Here is an 11,346-nt window from a genome sequence, read left to right on the forward strand (position 1 = left end):
GCTTCAAAGAGACAATATTTCCTTCAGTGTATCTTTATTGTACTCTCAAATTGGCGAACTTGTAGCAACTTGTCTCTCGCTATGATAAAACACATATCCACTGATATAAATAGGAGATTTAACAGTACACATATTCAAATACCATACATAAATCAATTATCGAAATATTAAGTTACGCACATCAAATAAAAAGGCATAAAAATACTGCAGACACTGAGGTCCAGTTTAAGCCAAAACACAAACATCACACTATTGACATGGCAGTAATAGGTAAACGAAGTTTGGATAAACAACAAAAACTAGTACCCCAACCTTCAATATATTTATATAAAGAATTTTTATTTTCCTCTATTTTTTTTTTCTTTCTTCCTGATTTTTTTTTTTTTTTCAGCAAAAGACATCGAGAAACCTCTCCAAATGCCATTGAGAACCAGACGGCATCTCTCTGCTGTAATAAGGCATTTATTTTAGATCTTTTTGGAGGCAGGCATTTATTACAGATAGACTAAAAATCATTATCAATAACAAAAAATGCTTTAAACAATTATTTTTAATTAAACCATTTAGATTATAAAGCATACTATGTGTTTGGCAGAGGTGGGATTTGACCATGTTCACCATCCAATATAAACTTCATCGCAAAACACCAAGCACTTCACCTTGCTGACAGAGGCTCTCCACAGGAAAATACATAAAACAAAGAGGAGGGAGCGGGACACTTGTAACGAAATAAGCTTCATTTTTGTAATGGCATTTTCACACTTACCAATTAAGAGAACAAACTACTTATGCTAGATACAGATTTCCATTACACATTTGAGAAAGGCTGATGCGCAAGCTTTTACTGAATGCAGCAGTTGGTGCGGTGGCCGTTGGAGTCCTTGAATCGAAGACGCATTTTGGGATGATATTTTTCCAGATAGAAGAGCTGCTTGCTGTTAAATGCTCCACGGCGCTTTCTGGAATTAAAATAAACATTTCTCTTTAAAAATGGAGATCACGCGCTGACTATCATTATAATATTTTCACAAGTACAACGTTAACTCACTGTCGTATGAACTGAACAGCATCCTCGTATTTCATCCCGCACTCAATCAGGGCCAGGGCAACCAGCACTGGGGCTCTATGGGAAAGAAAACATGCATAGCTCAGAACACATTTCACCCCATGTTTACGCCTTATGATACTAGCAATGATATCTCGAATCCTATAAAACTACCTTCCAAGGCCTGCTACGCAATGTACGGCAATGCAGCAGCCTGGCTCCTCCCTAAACTTGAGCCGAAGAAGATTCAGCCAATCATCAACGATCTGGTTAGAGGGAGGAGCTCCATCGTCAAAGGGCCAATCCTGCAACAAAAAGCGGTGTTAAAACATGACCGGAGATGATTTATTTTCATTTAAGTGAATTGGTTCATACGGACGTACCAGAACCTGAATGCCTTCTTTAACAACCAGGTTCGCATCATACGTGGCCTCACACACTCTAACAACCGTCGTCACACCATATTTCTTCAGTTCCTAATGGATGGGAGGGATGTCATGTAAGTGATATTTTGCAGTTGCTGTAATTATAAGCAATTGTAATAGACCCTCATTACAAGCTTTTTATTATTATCCATCCAAAACATCACTTTTAGTGTGTGCAAGCCATTTAAACCAGCACTCACCTCAATGAACTTGTGAAGCGTGGCATTAGTGGGGTTGTGGGTAATGAGGAATCTCATGTTTTTGTAAGTGATCTCCACTGGGGCAGGTCTATTCATACGAGCCATTTTGGACTTTTCAAAATAAAACAGCTTGAAAATCTTAAAGAAAAGTGGGAGAAACTCTCTCTCCTGTAACAACAGAAAATCTGGCAAATACAATTCGGAGAAAAGAGGTGGGCAGGATTAAGAGAATAAAAAAAATAGGGAGACAACCAAAAAACTAAAGAAACCGAGGCTGGTTCTCTGGTGAGAGTGAAGACGTAGGGCCGGCAAGGGCAGTGCACTTCAAGAGACTTTTTTTACCCCATCCAGAACCGCCGACCGCTGTGGACACCTGCTCTCCAAGCCCGATCCCGCCAACGTTAAAACTGTAACACAAGTCTCTCTTCTGATGAGGTAGCGAGGCTAGCCGTTCACTTCTCTGCATAAACGCCGTGCTGAGCCTGGCAGTAGTCCCCACTGCCCTTCAGAAACTCCATAAATGTGTGACCCAAAACACCACAGAACTGCTGCAAGGACACAAGAACAGAAGCACAAGCGGTCAGGAAACAGGACTTCATTTAGCTTTTTCATTCCTGATTTAAAGCGTCAACAGTAAGATGTTTTTCGGCTTTCTGCTTGTCCAGTTGTGTGTGTGTATATTATATATATATATATATATATATATATATATATATATATATATATATATATATATATATATATATATATATATATGTATATATATATATATATATATATATATATATATATGTATATATATATATATATATAATATATATATATATATATATGTATATATATATATATATATAATATATATATATATATATATATATATATATATATATATATATATATATATATATATATATATATATATATATATATATATATAATAGTCAACATTTGAAGTGGATCAAAAAAGTTCAAAGTTGCCCTAAGACAAAAACGGGTGTTGTTGACTCATGGATAATTTTGATTAAAGGTTTTGATCCACTTCAAATGTTGACTACTGTATATATACCCTAGCCTATATACACACAAATACAAAATGTTAGCCTAAATGTAATTATAAAATAACCTAAATGCATTTTAGAATATATATACAGCACAACTGTTTCCAACATTGATAATTCCACATATTAGAATGATTTCTGAAGGATCATGTGACACTGAAGACTGGAGTAATGATGCTGAAAATTCAGCTTTGCACCACAGAAATAAATTTCATTTTCAAGTATATTAAAATAAAATAAAAACATTTTAAATTGTAATAATATTTCACAATATTATTGTTTTTCTGTATTTTTTGATCAAATAAATGCAGGCTTGATGAGCATAAGAGACTTTTCAAAAACATCACATTTAAAAGCACCATAATTACTAGAAATTATAGCCTACAGAAAACTACAAAAAAGTTATTTAAGATTAAGTAGTGTGTAGCAAAAACTGACAAGAATAGCCTAATTCACAACCACAGAAAACAAAATGTTTACATTTACAAGTCATGAAATTTATGTTTAGAATCATGTACATTCTATATTAATCAAATATAAAACCAGACATTTTCAGATTTTCAAGTTGATTGGATATGATTTTTGGATCAATGCTGACACTCTGTATTGACCAATCAGAAGTTTTATAATCTGAAACAGATACACACATGAACACAATAATACTCATGCATCCCTATAGCTGTCTTCGTGTCGGCTTTAAAAATCAACCATATCCCTCTCATTTCCATAAACACATGACTCAGAGATGAGTCAACGAGCAGCATGTGGGTCATCATCAGAGAAGACCGGTTCCGATGGGATGCGTTTTCTGGGAAGGCTGAAATCTTCATGTCAGTCTCGTGAGGACACACACGTGTCTCATCAGCTCTTTGGGATTACCAGATACTAAGCCTCTTTAGCAAACCACTTTAAAAAGACGCAACAAGCCTCATGTATTCGTAACCCAAATCTACATGTCAATCAAATGAGAGGCACAGATGTTTGGTTGGGTTATTTTTAAGCGTGACTTTATGGAAATCAAGTGAAAAGGCCACAAACGAGACCATTAAAATGACCAAATGCAGATTATGATGTAGAAAACCGGTCAAGGTTTGAAATGTGGAGAAATGTTTGAACTGTACAATCGGTGAATTGTCCAAAACATCAACAAAAACATCATCAACATATGCTAATTGATCGACACAAAGACTTCCGCTCGGCTAATATTAGCAATGGGGCAAAAAATCTCACAAATTACCTTAATTTTCAACAACAACACAACACTATCTTCCCAGCTTAGTTACTTACTTTGATTCATTTTAATGTAATCGATTAACGAGAAATAAAAGACCGAAATGTCGTTCTGAGTTCTCTCACTGATGTAGCCTAAGTTAGCTGTGAGGCTAACCGAAGCTAACATCGTCACCAAGACGACATTACAGCGATGCAATCTAATATTTATAATCACATACACAAGGTTTTAGATTTGTAGATAGTTAAAACAAAATAAAACATGTATTAATGTATATATAAACTGTGGTCGACAACAAAATCTGTTTTGGTCTAGTGTCAATTAGCTCACAATAGATCGAGATTACGACCATATTTCACAACAATAATAAACCCTGAATCCGCGAAAACAATTAAATGTATATGTTGAAAGGCTTCACTTACTGGAATATGCTTACTCATTGAAGATTGTAGCTTAATCATAAAGCCGCTCCGGAGAATAATTGTTGTGGTGTTTGACCATACAGCGCTGCCGTGTATGTGATGAGAGAGAGTCTCCGGTAACCGGTTACAGCTGGACTCAAGAAACCGCACCCAACTACACACTCTACACAGCCTGACTCACTTACCATACACACACATCATTTTATTATCATTCAGGTTGATTGGGGCACTTTTTCACAGTCATCTCAATGGCAAAAAGGGTCCCAAATTACGTGAATTCACCCTATTTAATTATATTAATACTTTAAACATATCCTGCAATTGTAATACAACAACAGATCCTATATTTGTTCAAAAATTATAATAATTATTATTATTATAAATAATACTTGTATTCAAAATGTAATTAAATAAATGTAAAAAAAAGTTATTTAATTATATTTATATTCTAAACTCATCCTGTATAGGCTAATAATAATAATAATTCTGGCATGGCAATGAATAACAATGTTGATTGGTCTTGGCGGAATAGATCTGCTACGCTGCTGCGGGGCAAGTACGGGACTTGCTACTGCCAAAACATACACGACACACTACTGTGAGCAAGTAAGACATGCTGCTGCTGTATAATATAGCATAAATGAATTACCCATAGCAGATCTATACAGGTGGAGCTGGGGAAGGTGGAGGGAAAGCGCTCTGCAACTACTACAGTAAATATTTGAAGGTCGAGCAGAGAGCTCATTGGCTACGGATACAACAGGAACCAATCAGCATGCCCAATCTAGTTTTTCATGACAGAACTTTGTATTATTAATAATAAAAGTCAGAGGTGGACGAAGTACACAACTTCCTTACTTGAGTGAAAGTATAGATACTACTGGTCAAATATTACTCCGTTACAAGTAAAAGTTGTAAAGACCTATTTTTACTTAAGTAAAAGTACAGAAGTACTCGTTTTTAAAAATACTTAAGTATCAAAAGTAAAAAGTAAATGTGAATGCATTGTTTTATTATTGTTGCATTGTTGTATGTAATATTTAAAGTACCGTATGCCTCTGAATCTATGCCTGCCTACCCTCATATAAATATAAAATTTATTTCTAGAACACAGATTGAATAAGTGCACTCAATAACGTCCACAATGGTTTTGGACCCCCAAATGGCTGTTCCCTCAAATACTGCCCTATTTAAAGTTTGTTGGCTTTTAGTATGAATATGTTAGCCTTACTGTTATCTATAATCTAGTGTGCTCCAAAAAAGTGACAAAATTCGCATTTAGAAAACCAAACCCAACGTTGAAAATGAAAATCAGGTTTATGTCAGAATCCAATGGCAGATTGACATTGATCTCCAACGTTGGACAGACGTTGTATTGTGGTTGAAAATGAAAATAGGGTTGACGTCAGAAACCAACATCAGTCGGGTTCTGACGTCAACCCGACTTTTATTTTCAATCAATATCCAACGTAAATCTGGCGTCAGGTTCTGATGTCAATCAGATGCAGGGTTCTGACATCAAACCGACTTTCATTTCCAACCAAAATGCAACCCCTGCAACCAAAATCATCCACTGATGTTACTTTTTACTCAAGGACCTTGACTGAATTGTAGTGGAGTAAAAGTACGATATTTGTCTTTCAAATGTAGTGAAGTTAAAGTAAAAAGTTTCCAGAAAAAATAATACTCAAGTAAAGTACAGATACTCAAAAAGTGTACTTAAGTACAGTACTCAAGTAAATGTACTTTGTTACTGTCCACCTCTGATAAAAGTTCATTCTATTATTTTATTCATGTAGCCGACACATATATCCAAAGTCACTTCCAATGAGGAAAATCACAAACAATTAATCACAAAGGACCTATTAGCAATGCCTCAATGCCTAATTTTAGGAGCAGTCCAAACTAACTTGATTTTAACATAAACATCCAGCCAGGTGCAATATATTTACAATATTTAACTACAGCTAAGGAGCTCACTGTAAGATACAAGACCTAAACATTTCTGTCTTGTCTTCATTTAGTACAATAATCTATACATTTAACATTCTTGTATAAATGTTTTCATCTGACCTTTTCAAAGACTTGGTGTATTTATCAGTTAATCTAATCATTTTCTAGAATCAGAGCCGGACAGTAACGGAGTAGCCTACATTTACTTGAGTACAGTACAGGTTAAGTACAATTTTGAGGGATCTGTACTTTACTCGAGTATCATTTTTGGGGAGTACTCATGACTTTACTCAAGTAAATTTGAGAGGCAAATATTGTACTCTTTACTCTACTACATTTCTATCCATAACCGTGAGTACCCGTTACTTCTTCTAAAAAAAAAAAAAAAAAAGGAAAAAAGAAAAATCTCGGAAACCCTCAATTTGTTGTTTCCCTCTCAAACGTGATTGGATTGTGCAGGCGCCACTGATTGGGACAGCCTATCAGCAATCACCTTCAGCTTTCCGCCAAAGTCAACTCCATGGCCAGATTTAGATAAGAGACGAAACCATGGATGAAACAATGGATGAAGACGCAGCAGGTCCATCCCGGGAATGTGCCAACCCATGGCCCCACCTCGCCAGACTATTTCAATTTTCTGAACAAGTTAATGATAGTTTTCACTTCAAGTGTTTGCTGTGTTTACCAGTGTAAGCAATGTGGCAGTAGTAATGCAATATTTAGAAAATGTACTCTTGATACTCAAGTACTTGTGAAAACAAGTACTTCAGTACTTTTACTTAAGTAGACAACTGACTGTAGTACTTTTACTTGTACTTGAGTAAAATTTAGCAAGGGGTATCTGTACTTTTACTCAAGTAATGAAGCTGTGTACTCTGTCCGCCTCTGAATAAAATACATCTTTGTTTGTAGCCTATGAAATATGCCTTTTATTTATTTGTTCAAATTTGGCAACAACAGTGCAAAGATATGTGTTCAGTTATGTTTACATTATAATCAATGGCGTTGGCATTCTGTTAAATAACCTTTAGTCAAACAACTGCATCTTTCTAGAGATTTGATGAATGATGTGTTGTGGGCTGTTGAAAACAGCTGATGTGCAGAAGCTCACAATAGATGAGTGGGACTGAACAGACTGGACGGTTCATGCAAATGGTTGGGGAGAAAAAGAGCGGACTGGTTTGTTTCAGTCTCTGTTAGTCAGTTGTGTGAGTCACTTCGATTGGGAGATGGTTATGACTTTCCAGACATTCACATAAAAACCAATCATAATGCAAGAATCAGAGGAGTCCAAAGATACGGTAAAACTTCAAACCTTTGCAGTTATTGTTTTGTTTTTTACTTATATATGTTTGTTAAATGCAGTGTGTACATAAAGATGTATGTATATCAAACTTTGGTGATTTGGTATATGATTATGTGTTACTGTATTGTGAGTTATATTCAGTCTGAATGCCATAAATTTCATCTTCAGGAGAACATTCCAGACCAAGTGGATGGAGGAAGTATGAGTGCAGGAAAGAAGGGTGCAGATCTAAGAGAGAAGCATCTATCCTCCTCTAACTGGGACAGAAAAGGGACATCTGTACCCATAGTGCCATCAAACGTACCAATTCCAGGCCCCACAAATGACCCCATCCTTATTTCCATTGGCCCTCCACAACGTTGCCCCTCCGTCTCCAGTGAGACCCAGTACCAGGGTTTCGAGAGAGAGGACGACTACGCCAACAGGCATGGATGGAGAAGGGAGAACGTGCAATATTACACGCCAACTAGTGAGGGTGGCGTCCCCAAACAAACAATGGATGAACTGAAAAGCGTGTTGTGCGAGAGCTCCCTACTGAGTGCAAAAGGGCAATATGATAGAAGGAGCTACCCTCCTGGTCAAAGAGTGGACTGTAAGCCAGACCAAGTGCCTTTTAAGAGTTTCAGCACCTTCAAGCCAATTTCAGAAGCTAGGAGAGCGTCCAGACTAAGAGAAGGAAGCTCTAACTTGGATTCAGGCAGGTCTTCAAGGACTGATGGGCCCCCAGACAGGTCCTCTGGTGTGAAATCCCCCACTGTTGAGACATCCCACTGGGGTGAAGCTGGCACATCACATTCAGGTCAGTATGTGCCTTTGGGTCATCTTCTTCTATGAGAATATTTATGGTTGTCTGAGTTTAACTCATTTATTTGAACTTTCTCATCTTCAATCATTTCATATTTCCAACAGACAAAGAGAGCTCACAGGAACACTCTTTTGCATCTCAAAGCTTCATTTCTGACGTTGAGAAAATAAAACAGCAAATTGCCTGGGAAAACATAAGCTTTGTTCGCTTTGAGGCCACCGATCTTCATGGCGTGTCCCGATCCAAGACCGTTCCGGCACGATTCTTTCATGTAAATCTTTTAAATGCCTCTTATTGATTCTGTACTATAGAAAGTGTGTTGGTATATTATGGTACAATCTTAAGCTGCTGTTTTTGTTCTATTGTTTACTTTTTTCTGTAAAACATTAACTCTGTATAAGGGATCAAGAATTTTCATACATTATATCTTGAATATAAGTGTATTTTGTCATAATGATACACTGGCTTATTTTTCTACTGGTTTAGTCAACAATCTCATTAGAAAATGTAAATATTTTCAAAGCTATCTCACGACCAATTCATACAAATTCGTACGAATTTGTAAGATTTGTCTAAACCCCAGTGATTGGTAGGTTTAGGGGCGGAGTCAGGGGTTGGTAATTCATACGAACTGGGCAACTCGTAAAATATGTACGATTTAGCAAAAATCGTACAAGTGAGGTCGTATGAATTCGTACGAATTAGCCACCTCGTAATACGTACGAATTGCCTTGAGATCGGGTTGGTATTTTACAAAGTGTCAATTTCATATGAATTTGTAAGTTGTGATTAATACGAAAAAAAGTGTTTTTTAGGTTCATCCCTAACCCCACTTTTAAACCAAACTGTCAGATCTTATGAAAACACACGAATGAGATCATGTGACTTAGTCACCAATTCGACAAAATGTAAAATAGCTACGGATATCAATGAAATAAGTGTCATGAGAAATCACAAGTTTCTATGACAGCCATGTCCTCAGTAAAGAGCAAAAAAAATGTACCATGGCTCTCACATGTTAGCCAATAAGAAAACTAACTAGGAGGCACCTCTCTGTCATCTATCAATTTGCACATTTGGGTTTACTGAGATTTGGTTTGCTGGAGAGAAGAGGGTGTGAGGTTGATGGCTCAGCAAGATGGCTAACTTTGCTTACAGCAGCCTTTTCATTTTAGTAATAAGTTTGACTGTTTAGTATCCCTTTGTAATAATTAAAGTGTTTTTGAAAATACTGAATCAGTACTAAAAATGAATCATTATTGACACCACAGGAAAAAGCTGTTTATGGCATCCCTATGCCGAGAAGCTACCTGGAGTTAACCCTAAGTCCCAAAGTCGATGAAGTTGATCATCAGAGCACAGCCAACTTCAGCAGTGATGTCCTCCTGGTCCCAGACCTCTCCACATTCCAAATCCTCCCCTGGGCGGACCAGACCGCTCGTCTTATCTGTGACCCCTGCACAATCACGGGAGTACCACTGCGAACATCACCCCGCCTCATAGCCAAGCAGATGCTCGGCCAGCTCCAGAGCATGGGATTCTCTCTCCACTCATCTTTCACGTATGAGTGCTGTATCTTCGGAGTCCCTGAACGAGTGGGACCCAAAGCTGTCTTCTTCCCTGCCACCACACTGTTGAGCAACCACGATCAACCCTTCCTTCAGCAGTTAGTCAGTGGGATGTACTACATGGGAGTTGATGTTGAGAGCTTCTCATCTGCAAATGGACCAGGACAGATGGAGATTTGCTTTAAATCCAGGTTTGGAATCCATGCCGCCGACAGCGCTTTCACCTTCCGAACGGGAATCAAAGAGATGGCCAGGAAATTTGACTATATCGCCACCTTCTTCACGGATGAAAATATCAACAATTCAGGATTACTCTCCCATAGCCTTTGGGATGCCAGTGGCAGAAGAAGCCTCTTCCACTCAGGCAACGGGGAAATTTCGGAGATCGGCAGGAAGTGGCTCTCAGGTCTTCTCCAGCACTCAGCCGCTCTGAGCTGCCTCTTGGCTCCAGGGATCAGCTGTCGAAATCAGCTTTCCCAAGGCAAGAAAGATTCCAAGAACCATGTTTACGCCACATGCGGCTGCAACGACAACAGCTGTTCCTTTAACGTGAAGGTTCATGGTGGACGGGAGATGCACATCGACAACAAGCTGGGTTCGGCAATGGCAAACCCTTACATCGTGTTGGCGGCCACGATAGCAGCGGGACTGGACGGTATTAGGCGTGATCTCAATGCCGAACAGGTTCTAAGCAGAGCTCCAGTTCAGCAGAAACAGTTCCCCATCCCTGTTAAACTGGATGATGCTTTAGAGGCTCTGTCAGAGGACAGCGTGATTCGTGGTGCATTGGGAGAGCCTTTCGTGCAGTATTTTATTGCCATGAAGCGTGTAGAGATTGAGACCCAAGAGCAGGATGCCGACAAGAACAAGGGACTTGAGTATTTTATTTAACTTTTGGATTTGGTCAATTTTGTGCATTTCATACAAACAAAATACATTTAATCACCATCTAATAATACATTTCTTGAAAATAAAATCATACAACTGACTGGTATCAGCACACTGTCTGACTGATTTTATTTACAGTGTTAATGTGTCTGCATAGTCTCAACTTTAAACTTCAGAAGTAATAGTGACTTGTTTTTAGATAACCTACTTGAAGTTTAAACTTTCCAAATCTGTTGAGTCTGGACCTGTCAGCTGCAGCCTTGGCCCTCTAGGAGCAGAATTGGACACCCCTGGTATAATGTGTCTAGTCTGGTTAGCACACACAGCTGAATATTACCTTGATAGTAATCCTGAGGTTAACTAGTCAAACACTAATTCACAGACTGCCCATATTATGTAAAACTAAAAATGTCCTTTTGGGAAATAAACAGAGACAAAATTCAAC

General features: G+C 37.9%; 3 protein-coding genes across 3 annotated transcripts; 1 reads left to right on the forward strand and 2 right to left on the reverse strand.

Annotated features, from left to right (window-relative positions):
• Nucleotides 1-17: 17 nt before the first annotated feature.
• Nucleotides 18-2,218, reverse strand: ptp4a1 (protein tyrosine phosphatase 4A1). The gene is made up of 5 exons (XM_081358073.1): nucleotides 1,671-2,218; nucleotides 1,429-1,521; nucleotides 1,220-1,350; nucleotides 1,049-1,123; nucleotides 18-959 (listed from the first exon to the last, which is right to left on the reverse strand). The coding sequence occupies exons 1-5, from the start codon at nucleotides 1,773-1,775 to the stop codon at nucleotides 842-844; spliced, it is 522 nt and encodes a 173-aa protein (XP_081214199.1). The 5' UTR covers nucleotides 1,776-2,218; the 3' UTR covers nucleotides 18-841.
• LOC308685935 (uncharacterized protein) lies at nucleotides 2,079-4,549 on the reverse strand. The gene is made up of 2 exons (XM_081358074.1): nucleotides 4,382-4,549; nucleotides 2,079-2,218 (listed from the first exon to the last, which is right to left on the reverse strand). The coding sequence occupies exons 1-2, from the start codon at nucleotides 4,418-4,420 to the stop codon at nucleotides 2,123-2,125; spliced, it is 135 nt and encodes a 44-aa protein (XP_081214200.1). The 5' UTR covers nucleotides 4,421-4,549; the 3' UTR covers nucleotides 2,079-2,122.
• Nucleotides 4,550-7,605: 3,056 nt separating this feature from the next.
• Nucleotides 7,606-10,904, forward strand: lgsn (lengsin, lens protein with glutamine synthetase domain; the record flags this gene model as incomplete). Its single annotated transcript, XM_081358175.1, has 4 exons — nucleotides 7,606-7,635; nucleotides 7,809-8,439; nucleotides 8,550-8,716; nucleotides 9,717-10,904. The coding sequence occupies 4 exons, from the start codon at nucleotides 7,606-7,608 to the stop codon at nucleotides 10,902-10,904; spliced, it is 2,016 nt and encodes a 671-aa protein (XP_081214301.1).
• Nucleotides 10,905-11,346: the final 442 nt, after the last annotated feature.

The sequence above is a fragment of the Scardinius erythrophthalmus genome (assembly GCF_964197995.2).
Source record: "Scardinius erythrophthalmus genome assembly, chromosome: 25".
Lineage (NCBI taxonomy): Eukaryota > Metazoa > Chordata > Actinopteri > Cypriniformes > Leuciscidae > Scardinius > Scardinius erythrophthalmus.

What these genes read in the sequence shown, in the direction of transcription:
- LOC308685935 (XM_081358074.1), bottom strand. Translation starts at nt 4,420, where the DNA reads ATGATTAAGCTACAATCTTCAATGAGTAAGCATATTCCA. An exon ending in CAATGAGTAAGCATATTCCA is followed by an intron (nt 2,219 to 4,381) that starts GTAAGTGAAGCC and finishes GTGTCCTTGCAG; the next exon opens with CAGTTCTGTGGTGTTTTGGG.
- ptp4a1 (XM_081358073.1), bottom strand. Translation starts at nt 1,775, where the DNA reads ATGGCTCGTATGAATAGACCTGCCCCAGTGGAGATCACTTACAAAAAC. An exon ending in AAGAAGGCATTCAGGTTCTG is followed by an intron (nt 1,351 to 1,428) that starts GTACGTCCGTAT and finishes TTTTTGTTGCAG; the next exon opens with GATTGGCCCTTTGACGATGG. An exon ending in GCTGTTCAGTTCATACGACA is followed by an intron (nt 960 to 1,048) that starts GTGAGTTAACGT and finishes TTTTAATTCCAG; the next exon opens with AAAGCGCCGTGGAGCATTTA.